Below are 23,456 nucleotides of genomic sequence, written 5' to 3' on the forward strand. Positions count from 1 at the left end.
TGACTAGCCTTTTTAGTCCCTGCGTAAAAACGTCGGTATTAATGCGAATGTCACTCCTATAGCTTGGTTTTAGTTTCTTGATAGTCGAGGTGTAAAGTATGCTCGATTACCTCACATTGTAAACATTCCCATATCCTTATATTCCATAATCACTTTTGCTCCTTCTTATGTAATTTATGGCACATAATTTCGAGAAAATATTATTAAAAGCGAAATAATTACATTAATAAGCGAATTAATTAAATTTAATAAGGTGGGTAAATTTTGCAGAGAGAACCTTCTGAAGTAATAACTGTTAGTTAGAGATTATTTATGAAGAATGAGTATATGGAGAACAATCTGGGAAGGCCAAGATCGTTTGACTGCTTGGGTTAACTAGGAGTAAATTTGTTCCCAGTGGAAGGAACTTATCCCCTCTTTCCCGCATCAATAATAGGAACGCAGGATGACCCAGCGATTAATTGCTGTTGCTATCGAGTTGGTTTCCGATTACGGTGTGCTTCTTGAATGATAAATCTCAATAGGACGCGTTCCTATCTCTTGATAAGTCGAATTACATCTCTTTTTTTGACGTATTACTTATTCAATATTTACGATATAATCTTGAAATTTTCAGAATGCATTGAATAAACTATTGTCAAAATTTCCCAGTTTTCAATTATATATCAGCTTTTTTCCACTAAATTTTAATCTTTATTCATTTTTCCTATGTGGCATCATCAAGTATATTTCCTTTAATTCATGCTTGAAATAACTCTACTTTATGATGCCGGTTAGCGGTGAAATATGTTATGGATAAAAAGTTAAAATTTAGGGGAATTGCACGAATGATGAACACTAAAAAACGTCCTCATTGTGAAGCCCAGTGTTAAGGAACCTTGATTGTTGATCCTTGATTCTTAAATTTTGCAAATTTACGTCTGAAAAAATACTGAGGTTAAATATTTTATACATGAGATGCTGGAAAATGTCGATCAGGGTGCAGTGGATATGCCCTGAAAATTTCAATATTATTTCATAATTTTCGAGTGAGTAATTCGTTACTGAAAGCGGCCTCTTGAGAGGGAAGAATGCGATCTCTTATAACTCGATGAGCCATTATTGCACAAGTTTTGGACATTGTGTTATACAAATATGATAAATAACGGTATTAGCTTGGTGATCATGATAAATTGTATCCTATTTATTGAAGCAATCTCTCCATCTTTGTAAGCTCTCTACTGCAGACCAAAAATCCCTACGGAAATGATGGCGATGGAATGGAGGGCACCCAAGGGAACACAGGGAAGACAACAAGTAAAATATAAAATAAAAAATGTTTAAAAAATAAGCTTTTTCCAAAAAAATGTATAAAATGCCCTAAAAATTAAAAATAAGCTTTTTATCACTAGGAGAATAAAGCGTGTTTGCTGATTACGTTTATAAAACAAAAAATAAATAAATAAAATAAAAATATTGATAGAAACAGGTTTTTTCCGAAAACAGTGTAAAATTCACCAAGATTTAGTTGGTATTGACGAAGGTGCAAAGTGAATCCAATCACGAGATATAGTTAAGTATTTTCGGTCAATGGTAGATCATATTTCATGTCAGCACAAGGTATTTTAGTGCACCCCTTTCTGCGTAGTTATTGTGTCATTCCGAACTTTTTCCCATGCGTTATAGCTTTTTACTTTCCAGTGCAATGCAAGTTGTATACCTTTGCGCCAGTTGCGAAGCATTTTTTTTTAAATACCTTTAATACTTACCCTAAAGCGGAGGGATTAATACAAAGTATGAAGAAGTATGCTCATACTGCCTCTGAAGACGTAGGAATAGTGTAAGAATGCATTGTCATCTGGTTTGTACTGAAATGATCTACACAGAAAATTTCATGCCGAGTCGACTGCGGGAAGTGGGTCAAATATCAATCTCATGATTTCATACATGGAACAGACAAACCGACGGAGCAATTTAAGGAAAATCGTACAAAAATAATTAGGGCTCATTATTTTCACGTCACGTTAGAATTTAGTTGGTATTGACGAAGGTGCAAAGTGAATCCAATCACGAGATATAGTTCAGTATTTTCGGTCAATGGGAGATCATATTTCATGTCAGCACAAGGTATTTTAGTGCACCCCTTTCTGCGTAGTTATTGTGTCATTCCGAACTTTTTCCCATGCGTTATGGCTTAATAACCCTTCACCTACATGATGAGTGGATCGATATTCTTCCATTCTGATGACCTCTGCTCTTCACAGCGTCCACCATATTTAAGCCATAGTTTATACAAGGATTGTGAAGTTAATTGCATGACGCACTCTCTTGCTCGCAAGCATGAACATAATCCGCAATGATTTAAGGGCTACACTAGGGAGTAAGCTGTTTGTGTTCATGCCTACATCCTCCTTAACTGTTCCGCGTTGATGCTACCTACCGAGCGTAGTGTCTTTTCGAGTGTCATATTTGTTGAGCTCAATTACTTGGCAGCTTGCCGCTGCGCCCGCATTTTCGCTGCCGCCATCAAAGGGTGTCGGGGTGGTAGGACGTGGTCTCGTATGGCAACTTCTCAACTCATCATCGCGTTGGCATCGCACGGACGGCGCTTCACTGGGCGCCAATCGACGCCTTGACTCCCGCGGCCAACTACCCACACGTGGCGTGATGCATTTCGGACAGGCTCATGGCTGAAGATAGTGGAGGTCTTTGTACAAGCTTTTTATTAACTTCGCCTGTTTTATCGATGGAATCTTATAATTGAGTTGACTCACTTCCCATTGTCGGAAAGGTTTGAAACATTGCATACTTGCTTGCTTCTGATTACGATAAAATATTCAACAATCAGGCTCTTGAATGTTCGTACCATTGTGCTCTATTTAATCAAGTAAGTTTCCATACGGGATATATTATCGAAATTTCTCAATAGGTGGAGTTAATTTCTTCTAGAAATTTTGACTTTTAAAGTTGTCGCAGGAAACAAGTTCAAGCCCAGTCCATTCCGAATTTTGGTTTTTTAAAATCTAAGTTTTTATGATTCACAATCAGTTATTAGAAAGAAATAAAATAAAAAGGATTTTTAAACGCGCTTTTTCGAAAAATAGTGTAAAATTCACTAAAAAGTATAACAATAAGCTTTCCCTCATTTGGAGAATAAAGCGTTTGTGGTGATTAGGTTTCGATATTAATATTGAGTGCCAATCCTTACTCACCTATCATGCTTTTCTGCACTCATTTCTAATAAACCTAGTCATCACCCACGCTTTATTCTTTCAGAGATGAAAAGCTTATTTAATACCTTTTAGTATATTTTGTTATGTTTTTGGGAAAAGCGTGTTTTTCATCTTTTTTATTCTTTTTTGTTTTACTGCATATGAATCCTGTGATGTCTTTCTACATATTACCTCGCCAGCCGTCTCAATGGGCGTGTGTAAGGGTGTGTTACCCCGTCACCACCGACTCCAACCGTTAACAATAAGGAGTGACCGTGGAGCATATTTGAATGCTGAGTTATACCTTGCATTTATTGAAGGCTTTAATCGTAAGGAAGACTAACGAATTCCTTTACCTATCCCTTTGGAAAAATATCTCTCATGCTAATTAATAGCCTGCTATTTAATCGTACAAAGATGTTCTCCGTCTCGCTCTGGAAGATATTAATTCGTAATAGCGCAAACAATGAAAGCCTAAGGCGTAGCCTTGAAGCCGTGGAAGTTTTTGACGAACTAATCGGGTTTTCAAGTACTAAAAACTTACAAGTGGTGTATTAAACTTATTGAAGTGATATTTTTATTCTCCTATTTTATACCTATTCTCATATTTATAGTCCTATTTTAATTATCAGCTATTTTCCTCGGTTTGGTACCTCTTCCAATAGCATTTTCATGATTTCGCCGGTGGATTTTTTATTGTTTGCTTGTCACGGATGTTTGTAATTTTCAAACTAGAAGTAACTTTATTTTTCCGATATAAACGCAGTTATGCACATCCCATGCGTCTATTTTGAGTGCATGCCTTGTGGTATTATATGGTACCTCTCATTTCATGTTCTGGGAATCCCTTACATAAGTAATTTACGCATCAGTGGTGCCACATATCCAGCGAGGTGCTTTCTCGAGCGTCTAATTAGTCGGACTTAATTACTTGGGCGGGAAGTTGACGGGTCAAGAACGCTCCCGGTCAGAGCCAATGCCGTGCCTCTATTGTTGAGTTACCTGTGGACGAAATGTTTGAGGGCTCTACTCAAGAGTTCAGTGGATGTTTAAGTGTTTGATTCTCTCCTCTTTCATGGTTTTACGTCAATTTTTGTCCTGCTTCTTTTCTGTCTCCTTGATGAACTTTTCCGTAATACTTTTTTTCAGCACCTATTGAATTCTCAATAATTTCGTAGTTTCATATAATGAGGTCTTCGCTGCATTTAAATTTCCTGTCTAAGTAGTTCAAAGGCTAAAAAACTAATGATTTAATTTTGATTTTGATTTCACCATTTATTTTTCAAGTTGTCTGTGCTTCAACTTCTTTGAATCGCCAGATATTATGTAAACTATTCTTGTTCATAAATAGCTTTCACTGATAAACTCCAACTACTTTATTTTAACATTAACTTTTTTCTATGCGAAGCACTTCTTAAGATCTTTCTGAGATAATCACTTTGTATGATCAATGCCTGTCATTCTTTTTTTTAAATGTAGACCCATTTTCTTTCGTAATTTTTTTACCAATTGCCCGTCTCTCTCCGTAAGACACTGAACTTACCCTCTTCTAGTGATGGTTTCTGTAAAATTACCTGTACTACTGACAGTAAAAGTCTTAACTACTTTAAATATTTAATTCTCAATGGAAAGAAATATTTTTAAAATGTTTTCTTTATTACTTCACGGATAGGATATCACTAAAATTATCAGTCCCAGTTCATTCAATGAGGTCTTCGTCCACATTGTTGCTCTTTAAATTCCCGTCATGAATTCAACACGCTATTCCTGGAATAATTTCTTTATCCATACCCTTTATTAATCCTTAGAATGAATGCGTAGTATTAAGTCATTAAATAAAATTTTCTATTTAATTTTAAGGAACTGCTTGTCGATGATACTTGGTTGTGAAACTATGGTAAAAAGATGAATTTTTGAATTTCATTATTCTTTTGAAAATAGCCTATAAACTTTTTCCGCCTGTTTTAAATTCCCAACGGTCGCCCTTGAGTGCCGGATTACATTCCAGCCCTCTAATTTAGCGGGCCACGAGCCCGCCAGGTACCGAGGGTAGCTTTGTTATCCGCGTCAATATGGGCTTGCCATGTGTGTAAAGGTTAAAAGTGCATTAAATGAAGTTCAGTGGCTGCACATTTATGCTAATCACAGATTTACCCCATATTTTCTTGATTTTCCGTGCTAATTTTACAAAGGCAAGCCAAATTGTAGTTAGTAGATAATAGCCATTTCACTCCACCGATCACTGTGGTGATACTGATTTAATACTACAACCAGTTCACGTTTCGTGCATTGATGCTGAATTTGATATCGTCTGACTTAAACCTATCCATGCGTCTAAAGGAACATATTTTGTTCAGTTTTAACAGTTCAGTAGTGGATACCAGATAAATGTTCTCATGCAGAAAGAATTCTTGTGTTGCTTTTGAAATTGCCCAACTCTCGTACAGAGTAAGGACTGGGCCCGGGAATGACATGATGAGGCTTCTCATTTCTGAGAGACATCATCGTAGCGGTGAGGGAGTTAATTTTCGCCGTAATTTTCGTCATGGTCGACGGCGTGGTTCTCCATTTCTTGAGGAATTGAGGACTATTAACCGCTCGCGCCCAGCGTGCATTTCGCCAGCGTTTGGGATATAGCCTCTTTTGCTGGATTTTACAGCGTTAGTATCACAGGTATGGTAATGTTCTCAACTGATGTTAATCTCGTACGGGTTTGGTCATAAATTGCGGCCTCGACTTCACGCATTTTATACCTGCACACTCGGAGCGTTCTCGCCGTATTTCGACGGCAAAGAAGTGAGTCAAGTTTCAGCGGTAAAATCCGTATTCAAATTTCTCGGGGAGTATTCAGAATTCATGCCACTATAGTTTGGAGATAGTCCATCAAAAACTGGATACTTTTCATTTTAGAGTTTGAATTTACTGCGGTATAGTTATGCATTTCATAATCATTCAAGCTATAGTATGGTACTGAGAGACGTTCTGTGTACTTGTTTACCGATTATGGCTCTTCTACTGTAGGTTTCATGCATCAATTATAAATTCAATATTCAAGTTAATTTGCGTTATTTCTTTGGCAAAAATCATTAACGTTTTTCTTATGGTATGGTCTTTGGAGGAGGCGACACACAGCTGAGGTCGCTTTCGCCATAGGTAGGGATGGGGATGTAATGGTGGAGAGAAACCCGGCGTCGGCATTGACCTGCCTTTAAGGAAAGGTGCAAAGATGACCTAGGCTTAAATTCCCATTCGACGGACGGAGTATTGTACTCAGAGTGCCCTCCAGAAAGCCGGGATTTGAACCTTAGCCAACACTCTAGACAGCACGCCAACTCGATCTCCTCTGGTCATTTCAGTGCGGTATAGTTATGCATTTCATAATCATTCAAGCTATAGTATGGTACTGAGAGACGTTCTTTGTACTTTTTACCGATTATGGCTCTTCTAGTGTAGGTTTCATGCATCAATTATGAATGCAATATTCATCTTAATTTGCTGGAAGTAAGGAAATAAAACTTTGTAAGGTTCACTGTTATTTAATTATGGGCACGACTCGGGTTTCGTAACTTGGTTACATCGTCAGGTGACTGATCGTGCATGCATCACGTCACGTCACCTGACGATGTAACCAAGTTACGAAACCCGGGTCGTGCCCATAATTAAATAACAGTGAACCTTACAAAGTTTTATTTCCTTACTTCCAGTATGGAGAGGTTTCACAAAGTAAAGCCTGAAGTTATTAGTTAAACTTAATTTGCGTTATTTCTTTATCAATTCCTACAGCAAAACTGCAATTCATATACGATAGAGATCGGCTTCATCGCTGTTTCTATAAGTCTCGGGAATGAAATAGAATGGTTTACTTAATCAGCTGTTCCGCATTCCGGCAAGAGTTGTTCGTGAAGGAAGGGTTCGGAAGTGGACAAGACGGCAGTGGACCGAGGCGCGGGAAGACATTTAGGCAACAGCCTCCGTAACCATGGCAACGTCGAAAGAAAATAGAAATAAGGGAGCCCAAGGTGGCTACGTAGTCACCATAAGCCGCATTAAAATACTCAACTTCAATATTATTTTAAGGAATGGTAATGTTGCCAAATAGAATGATTATTAAAAGAAGTTAATGAAATCCTGATACTACTCCTTTGATTTACATTTTATGGGAATAAAGTTTGTGATTGAAATAAACCACAAGTACACAAACGCTATCGTCGCATTCATCCATTAGACCAATCACAGTCGCATACAGCCATTTTAATCTTGTTTTTATTCGCACAAGCCAAAAATCGCATTTTTTCATATTTACTCAGGCAATACTCTGGGAAAAGGAAAGCAGAGAAATTTGACTCAGGGAAATTTGTCTTGACCCATATATTTTGCCGTTTTAAAACCAAATTTTTATTATTACTGCGCAATGTAACTTGAAAATCCTCATTTACTATCATTAGCTTGATGTGTAGTTTGTGTGATAATTTTGGAATGCAGCGCATATCACATTGAAACTTTATTTATGTAGAGTATATTATTATGCATCACCTTTAAATAATTCTGGTATCATGACCAATCCCATGCTTCAAATGACGGTTCATTTTACAGTTTTTTATTTCGTCTTCTACATCAAGCCTATTTATTCTATTAATAAACTGTGAAGCGTAATTTGAAGCTAGTTTATTTAAAAATGCTTCATGTTTGAAGATTCAAGATTTTTTGAAACTGGTATAAATCCTAGATTTTGAGTTTATATTTTCCGATATTCGTATTGTGGATTTTGCAATCCACAATGTGGTAACCAATTCAGGATGGGAAAATAATACATTTTGTTTTACTTGTCGCTGACGCCATCATATTTATGATATCATAATTATGCAAGATGTATAAAAATTATATTTTATGCAAATTTCATAGCACATGTATTGATTTATTTAACTGAAAATAGGAGTAGAGACTCGCTTTGACGGTTCTTCAATATCATTTCCTTCCATCGACTTTGTGTTCCAATTGCATTTGCTAGACATTAATTTAAATATGATCCATTTTATTCAAACAGTGCGTCAAAATCATACAACATTAAATCTTACGAAGTACCTTTCCCTCGAGAAAGTGTTCACCAGTTAACCATGTACTTCCAGTCAGTGTGCAATAGATTCCAGGTAATGCATCAGTTGAAGAGAGATTTTCACACGACTGAGGATATTTTAATATGATTAACTCGTTCATACATTCTGAAGAGTAGTTATCGCTTTTTAACTCATAGATATAAAATTCAGCAATTCTGATTTTTTCGTGTTAAATTCTAATTACATTAACAGTACATCCTCTGAATAGGAGCTATAGTCTTAACTCTGATTTTTATAGGGTATTTAAGCCAAAGTTGTTGTTACAAGTTTAAGCCAAGAGTGGAAAGTGACTACAATGACGTTTTTAGAATCTAGACACAAAAAAATGATAATCTGCAAGATGATGCATGCAAGCATAATTTTTTTGTAAATTACTTTGTAAATTTTATTGTTACTTTGGCCAATACAAGCGCTTCCTCGTATCACTTAAAAAGGTGATTGATGTTAGAAGCGAATCATTTTCCCTCTTTTAAAACTGATGATTTAATGACACAAATGCACTGACCTCTTGAGCATATAGCTATTTACCACGGGCTGTGGAGTCATTACTTTCCCACGGGGAAATGATTTTTAAAGCGACGATTTTCTGCACGCATAGTATTAATATTATCGTCCTATTGAGTTAAATCAGCAGCCAGATTCGCGAGACAAAATATGCGTTCTGGAGTTTATGATCCTTCAATCACCACGCCACGTGTTCAGCGGAAGCAGCCAGGAGAGGGGCAAAAATGATGGGAGTTAACCTCTCAGCGAATATGTTTATTATTATCTCGTCCATTGATGAGAAGGATTAATTCCGCTTAATTGGCGGCCAAAATCCCTCGGCAAACGTTCAATTCGTCGTCTTGTTAATCTGTTGCTGACGCCGGAATTCCCTTTAGCCCCACCGCAAATCTCCCGTTGACAACGTAACCCGTTAGCGGCAAGCTAAAAATTGCGACTGTAAAAAAATTTAAACCTTTTCAAAACATTATATTACAAAATATCCTTGTCAGGAATGTTTTACTGAAATAGACAAACTGAAAAATGTTATTGGTTAACGTTTTACAACATTTTAGTTACACGCTTCCAGTGCTTTGCTTTGTCTTTTTCAATGCAAATTTCTTTAATGTGGCAAAGTAATTAAGCATCAAAGAATGAGGAAGTTCATAAATTTTAATTATTTCGTATTTCACTAACCACTTTTAATCCATTTAATATAGATAAACTAGAAAAAATTATCGGTTTACGTATTCAAAATATTAGTAATACGCTTCCAGTGCTGTATTATGTCTTTTTAAATTAAAATGTCTTTAATCTGGCAAATTAATTACGCATTACAAAATGAAGAAGTTCGGAAATTTTAATCATTTCGTATTTCACGAACCACTTTTAATCAATATTCATGTTAGCAAAAATAACTACCACGTGTAATTATCTTTACACAGTTTGGTAGCCTTTTATTGACTGTATATAGTCTATATATTGGTACATGTGACACAACGAATATTAAAACATTTTTCATAGTTATCAGGTTCTTATGATACTCTGCGGACTCACGTGTTGAAGAATTGAACGAAACCATTGCTGTTTATTCCCAATCCTCTGCAAGCCTTTCACGACAGATCGGATCACTTCCAACTTGACTCTTGGTAAAAATGAAAGGATAATCCGCGAAACCTACATCTCCACATTGCAGAGCTATGGTAGCCATTAGAGACTACTAGAATAACCATTGCGGCGAATGAAAAGCAGTAACCAAGTAATTTTACAAAACGATCATATTTAAAAGAACTAAGATTCTGTCATTCCTCATCATCAGTCGGCTCAAACACACCGGGCAGTGACGTGGCTGCATGCTTGCCCATCTGTCTCTGTACCCAAGGGCGAATTCGGGATTTTTTGAGGGTAGTGGCACAAGGATCGAACAGGCAAACGGTGTAAGAATGTACTAACAAACAAACGGTGTACAAACAGGCAAACAATTACTGTACGAAGTATACTATTTATTTTAATATAAAAGTTAATGATATGAAAATATTAATTAGTTACACATACAATAACGACAGGTTCCTTTAATGTTTCATTCAGACTGCATATTTTGTATCATTAACTCGCTGTGAATAGCGGATGAATCAGTACGGATTTTTTTCATCTTTGCATCGCATGCTCTCAGTCGCCTTAATGAATATCTCACTTTCGCGTTGTACCATCTCGATTAGCTACCTTCTTTTTATTTTATTAGGGATATAACTTTTGATACTTGAATTTAGGTACGAAAGACAAGCTTTTTAAGAACCCACTGCATTTAACTCAATTGCTGATTTCACAAAACAAATTGAACGTAATCATAACGGGACCATATTAATAATAATGTCTAATTTTTAAGCATCTGGGGGGGCACGTTCCCCCCTCTTTGCGCCTGATGATGAGGTTTAACGTTGAAATTGTAACGTTTTTAAATAAATTCACGTGGAATTACAGGGCCACTTTTCATTCACTAAAGTGAAAAATATTCGACGGAGTCACTCCCGTGAATACGGAAGTACAGTGGCCATTTCGTTTGTTCTCTCCTCCATTTTCCATTCAGATTTTCCATGGGTAGCATTTCCTCCGATTGTTTGCGGCATACCAGTGATCCTCCTACGTAACCAACCGAGCAACTCATACTTCCGCGCGAATAAAAGACTCCTCGTGGCGAATCGGAGTGAGGTGGGCACGAGTGGTAAAATGGCGACTGCATTCATTCACTCGGCTGCAATCGAATGCCTCCACTCGAGCCTGGCCCCACTCGACCGCTCACTCGAGTCCGCATGAACACACGCTGATTCGGAATGCGCCTTGGATGCCCACTGACCTGCTACCCTGCTTCTTGCAGTTTCCTTGATAACATTATGGACTTTTGATTGTTACAACGATTCAATGAGTTCAATTAAAAAGTGATCAAAATGGTCGAATGTTGAGACGTAATATTTTATACCATTTTTCCGAACTGATGGCGACTGGGTGGAAAATAGCAAGTAGCCAATCAGAAGTGCTGCCCCTTCCACCTCTCCCTTCCCCTCCATCCCCTTCCCCTTTCTCCTCCGCTCCCCTCCATCCGGCCGACCGGCGTTGCCAGCCTTGGGAATGACAGTACTTTCGGAGGCGGCGGAAGCAGGCGGAAGATTCTCGAACGAACGCTGAGCGATTCGATTTGGCAACACTGCTAGCTGGAGAGCGATCTGCACTGCACGGAGTTCGGAGAGAGACTGCGGGCTCCTGCACACTTTCTACTATCGCTCTCCTGTGATTGGCTAGAAGAGTGGGTGGGTTTCGAGTACGCTCAAGGTCAGTTCAGAAAAAGGATATAGCATACCATATTGAATCTACGGAACTTCAAGGTAAGTGCCTGAAATATGATGATAAACCTTAACTAGGGGTGTATGCAATAATTGTACGGCAAACGGTGTAAGAGTGTACAAACAAACGGTGTACAAAAAGGAACACAATTACTGTACGAAATATACTTTTTATTTTAATATAAAAGTTTATAATATGAAAATATTAATAATAAAGATGAAAAATCCTTATTGATTATCCGCTATTGATGGCGAGTTAATAATACAAAATATGCAGTCTGAACGAAAAATTAAAGGAACCTGTCGTTATTGTATATGTAACTAATTAATATTTTCGTATTATTAACTTTTATATTAGAATAAATAGTATATTTCGTACAGTAACTGTTTGCCTGTTTGTACACCGTTTGTTTGTTTGTACACTCTTACACCGTTTGCCGTACAAAATTATTTCATATACCCCTAGTTTAGGTATATCCTCATATTTTAGGCACTTATCTTGAAGTTCCGAATATTCAATGTGGTATACTAAAATATTACGTCTCTTCATTCGACCATTTTGATCGCTTTTTAATTGAACTCTATGAATCGTTGAAGCAATCAATAATGTAAATAAATACATCCGAGTGTTATGAACAAACAGATTTATCCAAAATCTTGGGTAAATAAACACGAGTTTTGAGAGAAATAGCGCTATTTGGAGTACCAACATTAATGGACCCAAAATTATGCTACCTGGCTGAGTATATTTTTATAATAATTCAAGTAATGTGAGTTGAGAATACAATTATCAAGACTTAAGGGATTGCATACCTTGAGGATTTATTTATTAATAAAGTTATTTTTAAATATTATTTTTTATTAGTTGTTGTCAGTTGTTCCCACGATTTATGCTATGAGGTTGTCTGATTTCGGTAAGTGTCTACATTAGGAATCACACCCGAAATCCCATTTTTCCATGTTACAGCAGTGCTAAGTAATTTTAGTTACCATATGACGTTAACGAAAAATACTTCACTTAAGGACCCGTGTTTCACTTGAAGTATTTCATGTTGAGATTTTGAAATGAAACGCTCTGTAGCCACGCCCGGAGCTAGTGGAATCAACTCGCGCGGTTGGGTAAGCGGCGCGCCCCTTAAAGATCCGCTGATCCGCCTCAGAAGGTTCGTGATCTCTTGGTCTCGCAAGAATCCCCGGACTCAGCGAGCGGGTACGGGGTGGGATTCAACAGAATAGATGTTGAATAATAACAATTATAGTGTATTATCCACACTTAATTAAAAATAAAGTAATTAAATTGCACTCAAGAACTACCAATTTAATTAATTTTTAGTCCAAACAGCACTACACTACCTCAGTTGCTTGAAAATCCTACCTCTTCAACGTAAGTCAGTGCGCCAAACTACCTCACTTTTAGCCGCTTTATAGTGGTGTATTAACTTCAAAACTCATCGCGTTATCCTACGTAAATAATTCTTATTTAGTTTCAATTTTTTTCATAACCTTCGTTTTTCAATACATTATCGTCACAATCATCCAGTTATCTTTACAATATTTTCTGCAATAATAGTATTTTCGTAACAATTACCGCATTAATGTAAGTGGGAGGTCAGAAAACATTAATGGTACCATTTTTAAGCCATCCGACGGAAATCTAATATCTCCCCCTCTACTTTTCTAACCGGACTACCGTGCCCCCAGATTCACTGTAATATACTTATTAACTAACCACATGAATCCAAATTCACAAAAATATGCAGAAGTGGTTTTAAATTGTAAATCCATTAATTGAAAGTTAAAATGTTCTCGGGATCGCCACCGAGTCAGGAATTGCATAACTGCCGATGATTCGATGTCCGATTCGGCATTGTCCTCAGCTTCATCCCGAGAACATTTTACGAAGTCTATTCGCAGGGAAAGCACTTAACTTTCTTTATGTTTTGTTTGCTTTCTAAGTGGGCCTTCTAATTGGGGAGTATTACTTTTCAAATGAATGACACATACATGTCTGCATTGTAGCATCAGAGAAATCATCATCATCAATCAATGGTGGAGGGAAATTAATCTACTCCGTAGTGAACGGGCGAATATAGCGATAAGAATGCGGACTTTTTAAGATATCGCATTAGGAGGCGAGGGGGTGAGTGGTGTGAAGAGGTGTGCCTCAAGGATATGGTGGTCTCGTCTTCGGGGCTGCAATTAAGAGTTGTGCCGCCGCTGACTTCTTCCTGCGCCGGGATCGGAATCTTCTGCTGCGCGTCCTTCTCGAACAAGACTGCATTCGCTGAAGTTTATAGTGCTGGAAAGAGGAAAGGCGTCGTATTTTTCCGCGCGGGATGTTTATGCCGAAGCGTGAGTTCACTTTAGGGAGTGGGACTTATTTTTTTATTTTAAGCTCAAATCCTCCGGGCAAGTTTGGTGAAAGTCAGGGAGTGCATCAACTCCGGCGGTATCCTGTAATGGGAATCCAAAGAGAAATCTCCAGAGCAGAAAGTTCTCAAGAACAAAAATTAAGAGGGACGTTTAATTGCAATTTTCTCCTATTCAAACATCGAACCAAGGCGTATTGAAGAAAATGAACGTTCATTTTACCGTAAATCAGGTTTTTCGTGCTTGGAAATACTTGAGTTCTTGATTATAGTGCCGGATTAATGAACGAAGGAGTGGGAAACGTGAGTGTCTGGTATAAATGTACTGCCGTAATAAAATTGTGTTTTCCAACTTTTCATATTGCATTGCGTTTTAGGATCGCTGGTAAAATCCAAAAGTGGCACTTAAGTTTTATATTGTAGACACCAATAGGTACATTCGTTGAAAATTAAAATGCTTTGTTTGTTTTGTGATTTGGTCTAATCATCTGGTAAAATTGCACTCTGATGAGTATTACTTCGTAAATGAAAAAAACTTCTGCATTATAGCAATCGATAAATCACGATCATCAATTCATCATGTTAGAATATTAATATATTCCAATGTTTACGGGCAATAATAGCGAATTTTGTGATTTCAAGAGAAATTACATGAAAGTATTATGTGTGACGAGGAGTCTAGAATAAAAGAGTGCGGAATAATTTGCTATCAGAACTTGAATTGGCCCGAGGACTAACCGGGAAACCATTATCGCGACTTCGAAAGTACTAAGTTGGAAGGGTAATTCGTCACCAGCTACTGTTGGCATTGTTAAAAAATATTTTTTACTGTCTTACGTGATAAACATTTTCTTAAATGCAGTATACTTTTCTACTACTATTCAAATTTACAAGTTTTTAGCTGAGAGTGCAACCTATGAGAGACGGGCGGAGAAATAGCTTGCCTCGTAGTATAAAGGGGTGCATGGAGATAAAAAGTTTCTTGTAAGTTAACTACCAGGTATACTGATCCCCTTCTCAATGATATAAACTGAAAATATAATATAAAAAATATCCATTGTGAAAAGATGATCTCTGAATTCGATGTAAATACCTCATTGAGCAAAATTTTTCCATTTGCTCGTAAGCATGAAAGAAAAACCATCAATGAAAATATTGGGGCCGCCATTTTGTCTCGCGTTGATTATGTATAAAATTCAATTATGTATATAATAATCAATAAAATTTTGGATAGTTACGAGTTTTTCAATTGAACAACAACACTAATCATCAATATATAAGTTTAGCCGTACCCAGTAAGCTAACTCATGAAAACTCTAGGGTGATTTTTTAATTATTATTAGCCATAAAAATGCATGGAATTGAAAGACGGATTGTGATTGTATTTGAATCTTCCAGCTTTTCTCCCGTTGCTCTCTTTAAAAAAGGCAGCATAAGTGCTTTGAGACTTTTTCTGTGCCATGGATGCTCATCCGCAGATCTACACCACGATCCCATGGTCAAAAAATCGATTTTGTTTTCGGCGTTTCGGGCCATCGAATGTGAATTCTTCCAGTTTAAATCATAAAAGATTTGTTGCTGTCATTTAATAAATAATTATTCCTCGAAATACCTATTATATAATTACTTGTGTGCAGCGAAGTAACTTTTAAACACTATCCGCGTTTTCGTCTCGCATGGACAACTAAGTATCTATCACATTTTAAAGGAATAATCAATTGTAGGAATGTAAAAAGTTTACCAATCATTATCAACCATCTTTTTTTCATTCTATTGTCTGTGTGCGGATCTGATAAACCACGGAAGTGTTTATATCTAAAAATAACTATCGTTTTTATCGGTATTGAGAATAAAAACTGGTGTAAAAAAGCAGTATATTTTACTTTATTTTGAAAAAATAATCATTTCGTTTATCCGTCGACGTATGGGTAAAGGATATTTCTTATTCCTCGGGGAAAAATGGAAATCATCCTGTTAAAACCTGAAGAGCTCATTTGATAATATTTTATCAAAGGTTTGAGTGAACTATATATTTAATTAACTATAGCTCTAATCGTTAGTGGTTTAGATATTTGCGGAAACGACTCGATTTTCACTAGCAGGTTTTGAGACCTGTGTGTGTGTGTGTGTGGCTGGTTGGTTGGTTGGCCCTCTGCATGAGTGCGGGCTGGAGGCGAGGAGAGTGGGCCATTTGAAGAGATCCCGAGGAGGAGGCGTGGGCCGGGCGGAGGGGATTAGGAGCGGTGGGAAGAAATATGAGCGGGAGGCGGAGCGGAGGGTGTAATGGAGAGCGAAGATCTGGAGAGAATGTGGGGAGAGAGTAATGCGTGGATTATTGGAGAGGCGGGCTTCGCAAATGGAATTGAAGGAGGACTTCTCGAAGCCGTAGATTAAAGAAGGTGATCTATGGCGCCGTCTTCAAGCGCAATGCTTAACCATACGTGAAACAAGGCATCCAACCTGCAACATCTTCTTTAGCATTCGCTAAATTTTTGTGCTCGTCTCCTAGCATTTTAAATATATTTTCGGCTGAATGTTTGAGCCCTTGCAATACTGGCGCTGTGGCGTATCATCTTTGTATGCCCATCTAAAAACTTTTCATTCAGCCAAGCTATATACATTTAACATTATATACACAGCGAAATAAGTATTGCCTATGGTTATTGTTTGTTATGATTCTATTTTTGCCTTAAATACTGTAATTATCTTTCAATCTCAATTTAATCTCTATCTTTGCCCCTCCATGTCTCTCGTAAATTTAAATTTAAATCGTAATGCAAGGACAAGTGGAAGGCAAGAACGGAAAAGGAAGACCTCAAACAAAACACATGGAACAAGTAAAGAAGGATGTGAAAGAGAAGAAATACGTAGGTGTGAAAAGATTAGCTGATAGGAGAACTGAGTGGAGAGCTGCGTCAAACCAATCCTAGGATTGTTGACCAGTCATGATGAATGCTAGATATTGAATACCACATTTCTAATCGGAGTTTATTTTAGAATTTTTGTTTAAAATTCTTAGATTAATAAATTCATTCTAATCTGATCACACTATGAATGTCAAGTACTCGTCAAATTTTGGAGTTATTCCCTCATGGTGAACGTGTGCCTGTGGTCACTGGCCATATAACCCTTGGGTCGGCGCAGCCAGGATTTCGACTAGTCTTGCCCCCGTAGCGGACTCAATTGAAAGCAGCACCAAAGGAAAGGGGGCGAAGGGTAAATCTGGAGGCCCCGGGGGTCTTAAAGGACTTGCGGGCAGTGGCGTTGCCTGACCCCCTTTCCCCCTCGCCGCCAGGGGCGCTCAAGGATCAGTGCGTATGGGGGGGCCCAAAGTGAGGCCAACCCTGCCTTTGCTTTCCTTCTCCAGCCCCTGTCTTCACTCCTCCTCCTTGACTTCCTCTCGATTGTTTCCAACTTCCTCTCCAAATTCGTCCTCTTTCCGCGCGTCTCCTAGCAAAAGGACTGCGCATTAAACAGGCTACGACCATCGGCCTAGCTTAGACGATGCCTAAGTTTTTTATTTGTCTCAGGGTAATATTTCATTAAAGACTGGGTTGTATATTTTTCATGCTTCAAAAATATTTCACATCACCAATGAAAATGAATATAAATGATAATTTGCAAAAAAAATACTTAAAATATGAGTTTTGACGGTAGGTACGATCAATTTTCAAGTTGGAGCTTGTAAGTGGAATTGCATCTCAGCGATTCAAAAGTCAGAGTAAATTTAAAATACATGGATAAAACATGCTACCGTTAGAGTTGAGTTTGAGAATTATGAGGAAATGTCATACGGAAATTCTATTTTATGAATTAAATCAGTGGGTATGGCACTCTTGTGTGAAATTGTCCCTTTTTCTCGACTTTAAAAATTGTCTCAATTCCGACTTCAAGGATTTGATTGTTTGAAAAAGAACTTTATCCACTATTTAACAACGCCTCTAGAACATGGTTCTGCAAAATTTTATTGAGAATAGAAAATTCCTTCCGGTGCCGAGTCGCGCGAAAAAAATCCCGCTATTTTTCATGCTGAGTCACTTATAGGACTGCCGGCACGGGTTGCCATTCATCCCGGTTAAAGCTGCTAAGAATTCTCGGTCAAACCATCTGCGCATTCGAGTGCCTAGTCTAACGTATTTTATCATGAATAGTTTGTACGAATATAACATTTATTAAAAATTAAGTACAAAACGCCGAGTGACTAGGCAAATGGCAATAAAACGTAATAGTGAAATAATTGTGAATATAACGTTAGAGGGATGAAACTTATGGCCATTGAATATTTGCTCTATTTTGTGTTATTGCATTGTTTTCAAATATAACAAGCATGCAAAAGGTATCCATGGAATATTGTGCGCGAGAACTAATCGACGTGAATTATGGCCGAAGAAAACTGCTCTTGGCCGTGTATAGGAGAACATTCAATTCAGTGCTAAAAACTTATATACGGAAATAGGATCTTTCAAAACAACGGAAAACAAACATTACATCATAATAGTTATGGATGAAATTGCAGGAAATCATCAATTGATTCAAGCAATCTAACGAAGTAGACCATCAGTGAAGTTTTTAAACATATTTTTATACGAATAATCTGAGGTTTTCCGGTGAATAGCATGGATGAAAGCTTGTCGGGTTTCCAACCGGGTCAGGGTCTGCATGTTGTAGGCCCTAGCCTTTCTAACTGTAGCTTTCTAGCTAACTGTAGCTTTCATCCATTTTTTATACATCCTTTGGCCATTTTAGAAGTATCACCAAAGGTAAACATCAAATGATTTGTTGTAAAAAAATACTTAATTTTTATTTTTTCATCCATTTTGAGAGTTGGTAAAAGCAATTTCTAAGTTGCAACTTAGTATGTGGTATGGCATCTCAGTGATTCAAATATCATAGTAAAATTAAAGTCCATGAACAAAACAGCTCAATGCTACTATTTATAGCTGATTTTGGAAATATTGAAGACTCTTACTGCTGCTTGGAAAGAAAGATAAAAAAATGAAGTCAAGTTTTTCGGGTGCTGCATCAAATTTAATGTAGTGAATGAGAATAGAAAGAATAATTGTTTCTCGCAGACGGCTGAGCGTATAAAACGACCTCCGATTTCTCCATTTGAAATATAGAACCTGAGCTATACTCACTCTACCGCTTTTAAATTCCTATTTGTTTAACAGCGCTTGTATTCACTATATGCAGGGGATACACAGGTTTGGCAGTTTGAGAGATCCCTCCATCGTATACGGCGACCGCAGACTCTTATGCCGGCAGGGAAGTTTGAACTTTACTACCAGACCCGGCATATAAGACGACAAACGACTTTTGAAAAGATTTTACCATGCAAAAATGTCGTCTTATAGGCTGGAATGTGCGGTATCTTGTTTTCCGGCGTCACGAGAAGTCAATCATTTCATGAATTAATGCAAAATGGTATATTCTTTTCATACGGTTGAGTTTTACTCAAGTCGTGGTAACAGAACGTATTTCCGTTGAGAGGCACGTGGATATATGCATTAAAATTTCATATTTCGATTCATATGACCGAAATAAAAACGTGGGGTTTAGAGCAGGGAAGCGTAAAAGTTTTCTTCCAAATAAAAAACACCCTGATGTGTCTGCTTATTTGTGTCACTGATTGATTCGTGATTTTCCTTGACCCAAATTGCTACTTCAATCATGTTTTAGTAAAATCCTGTTCATAAGAAAATTTGTTTTTTCCTATTATATAATGGAGTTGCACATCTGTTCAAATTTTAGTACGTGCTTGATTTAAAGGTTATACATAGAATTTAATAAATTATGTAAAAAATGTATGAACTTTAATTATACAATACATAACAAAGATCTGAACCGATGAAGGGCCTTTGAAATTGGTACTTCTGGCAAATAATCTATGAAATACATTTTATATGATTGTAAGGAAATACTTGTAATCATTATCATAGCTTACTGACTACCTCATCATATTTCTATCTCCATTCTTCCTCGCAATTATACGTGAAATTAAATATGTTGGTTTATTTATGATGTCAACTTGGTGTACTAAAATGCAAATACACTCATTCAGTGTTTTAACGCAACGTATGGTATGGGTTGGTGATGTCGAAGGGTACCCCTGGCTGAGCCACAGGCGTGTAACTAATACATTCAGGGTAAAGGAGGATTCCTGGGCCACGTCGTAATCCAAGGATTTGTGGGGGTGTGCAAAGGCGTCACTCAGGATTTGAACCCAGGACCCTTCGGTCAGAATTACCGAGTGTCGCCTATCTCGCTGCCCCGGCAATACGAGACTTTATATCAAAGCACAATCAGCAAATTTAGTGTTACGAACTCAATGTTTCTATAATAAGATACAGTTTAAACCACAACGATCTTTTTTGCATAAAGTTTGCATTTTCTAGTGCATACTTGTGTTAAAACTGATTTTGCTACAACCTTTACTCACGAACATGGTGTCCACATAAACAAATAATGTGAGAAGCTGGAAAAGCCAATCTTTTGTCATATGATCCCTATGCATTCCATAGTCTCTGCAAAACGCCGTAATGTTATCTTAGCCCATTGATCATCCTTCCGTATTTTAGCACTCAACAGATTACGGAAATTGTTAGAGGTAGGAGTACATATGTAGATTAATAATGGTAAAATGAAGTATGAAAATGGAATAATTCCTGTGTATTAAAAAATATGTGAAATCGGTAAATTTTCTGTATGTATGGGATTTAATTGTTTGTATTTATTTTTTAACATGGAGCGTATGGTTGTATTAAATAGATGTTTTAAAAGTGTCATTCCATCAATTTTTGTTTTCCCTTCTATTCTTTCACGCAACTCATAAGTCAACTTGGCGCCACCCCAAGGTGGTGTGGTAGTCAATTTGGGAATTGGAGTAATACTTTCTCGCCAGCAGCAATCAAAAGGTAGCTACATTTATACTTTACTAATATGTGGCTCCTTAATTTTGGTTGACAATTTCGCTTTGGCATGCTGTGTGTATTGTAGTGCCATAAGTGTTAACTTCCGTCATTATATTTCTTTTGTTTTAAGTAAAGCAAGCATGATTAAAGTAAGCCGGAGAGTTAATCGTTCAGCTGATGTAGTCGTTACATGTGTGAAAATAGTCTGTGAATTCTTCATGATTGATTTTAATGCAAGAATTCCTTCCGTGTTTTCATGCCACATATGTGTTATTGGAAGAGTAAATATTAGAAAAACGATCGGATTTACATTTCCATCCTCCACAATAGCAAAGTGAAAATTGTACCATTCCCTTCCTTTTTTATTTTTTCGTTGCACAGTGTTGTTGTTAGCCTTTAGTAAGAATTTTTATTAACTCTGATATTTGAATCATTTAGTACCTATAATTGATTGAACAGATGTTTCTTCCTCTAGGAAATTTAGGATAAACATATTTTCTACTGTTAATGTTTTCTCAACTGATTGATCAAAGTGTATTCAAATTCAAAGTGCTACTTTTACTGCGTAGGAGCATAATGCGTTGGTATTATACTGCTGCAGTTTAATTCATTAAAATAATTTTCTCACCATTTCTGTTTAATATGAAGAAAAATCGTTGACAGTCAATTTGTGAACACTGTTGTTTTGTGATAGACAAATATCTGGAGGCTATTTTTAAATTTCGCCGTTATGAGTACAAGCAGATCATATTTAAATATCTGGATGGCGACGTTCCATGTCACCATGTCCTGAAATAGCCGGCAATAAATCAGATCAATCATGAAATAATTGCAGTATAAACTTTGCTTTTATGTTATGCAAAAAAATCCATTTTCCTGTACTTATGAAAGAGCTTCACACGCTAGTCACGTCAAGATAGTAAAAATTGACGAATAAAATAGCTCTTAAAATGAGGTCTTAAAATTTTTTTACCACATTTTAATCTACTTTAAAGTTGGGAAATATTTAATGTAATCCTATTGAGGAAAGGTTATGCATAATTCTAGATAATTTCATTTTCAAATGGCTATTCGCGTATAAGAAAGTTGCTTGGTTTTCACAGTAGTTAATTGGTGTAAATGATAGCCGTTGGATAAGTGTTTTGACATTTCTGCGACAGTGTGCAAAAGATATCGTATGTAGGAATGATATGTTGAAAGCTCTACCATGAAAATGTAATAGTGGAAGAAAAAAATTTTTTTTATTTATCTGTGAAAATCAACTTCTAAATAGTTACTGCATAACAGTATAAATTTTAATGGTACTGCCTTTCTTTCCAAAACTTGATTTATATAAACAAAAGGGAATGCAATCAATGAAATCGCATTAAATTGCTAGCATCTACAATGATAGAGAATTACGTTACCAAAATAATAATCTGAAATGTGGGAAATCTTTATCTAAGAACCATGACAAATGATTATGCATGTAACATCGGTTTATTTTGGAGGATTACTCCTAATCTTATGACTTGGAAGTTGTACGATTGTTAATTATTTATATATCATTCTATTGAATTGACCACACTTTGCGAGTCATAAATCTCGCGAATTCACGTACCCTGTGGTATAGACAACACAACACACGCAAATGAACTGATGGTCGTATGCACGGCAGGATACTGCGTGAGAGGCAGCAATTCATCAGGGAGGAAGTTTGGTTTAGGAAAGCTATTACTTTCACATCTCGCTTCATTTCAATCGTGGATTCAACTTTTTGAAACTCAGACTGTGAATTGAAAACTTTTTCCTCTAAATTTAAATTTGAATTTCCTTTCTTTGTTCTTACCTAAAGAGGCATATGATTGGCCTTCCGAGGGATGATGTTAATAATGATGGAGGCAATTGAAATCAGGAAGCATCTGGATAATTAAGCGAGACTAGGGCTTGATGCTCAGAGAAACATGGACCCTTGATTTCAAAATTTAAAACCATATAGAAGCATTCCCCGTAATCACAGCAATCACATAACCGTTACACAAGCCTCCGATACGCGAGGAGAATCGTCGGTGGAAGTGATACAAAAATGCGCAGAAAACCCCCAATTAATAATTTTATTTGTAATCAGTGGTCCGCGACAGTTTCGATAAATTTGTGTCATGAAATTCTTCCGCGCAAACAGCAATACAGTTGTTATTTTTATTAATGGAAGTAAGTTGGCCGTTACGGCATTAAGCCGGTGATTAGGTCAACTTCAAATAACAACTTGTGGAAATGAGTCACCGGTAACCAATATTGACTCATGCAAGGTATAAAAAAGGAATTAAGTGCGTAAATAATTTTTCAATATACTGGCTTGCAAACACGAATTAGAACATAATTTGCGCAAATAAGGCGACGTAATAGCGAAACAGTCTAGTTTACAATGATATTGAAATATTTTTAAACCGCACGTAGCATATTTTTGCATGCCGTGTGTTTTGCTATTGTGAGTTGTGAGTTTCCACGCTATTCCATTACGAATAATACCCAATTTGATTTTCAACGCATTCCATCGTCTTCGTTACGTAGG

The 23,456-nt window shown here is 37.0% G+C and overlaps 1 protein-coding gene across 4 annotated transcripts in view; it reads left to right on the plus strand.

The window, feature by feature from the left end:
* The window catches only part of LOC124170556 (Ig-like and fibronectin type-III domain-containing protein 1), a 381,562-nt gene that overhangs the window by 302,045 nt on the left and 56,061 nt on the right, over positions 1 to 23,456 (plus strand). For 3 of the 4 annotated variants that reach the window (XM_046549349.1, XM_046549351.1, XM_046549350.1), the window contains one exon: positions 20,828 to 20,908. The exons of the other annotated variant lie outside the window; for it this stretch is intronic. In XM_046549349.1, the coding sequence (XP_046405305.1) occupies positions 20,828 to 20,908 (81 nt within the window). The remainder of the gene's footprint in view (positions 1 to 20,827; positions 20,909 to 23,456) is intronic. 4 annotated transcript variants of the gene reach the window in all.

The sequence above is a fragment of the Ischnura elegans genome, chromosome X, assembly GCF_921293095.1.
Source record: "Ischnura elegans chromosome X, ioIscEleg1.1, whole genome shotgun sequence".
NCBI classification, from domain to species: domain Eukaryota; kingdom Metazoa; phylum Arthropoda; class Insecta; order Odonata; family Coenagrionidae; genus Ischnura; species Ischnura elegans.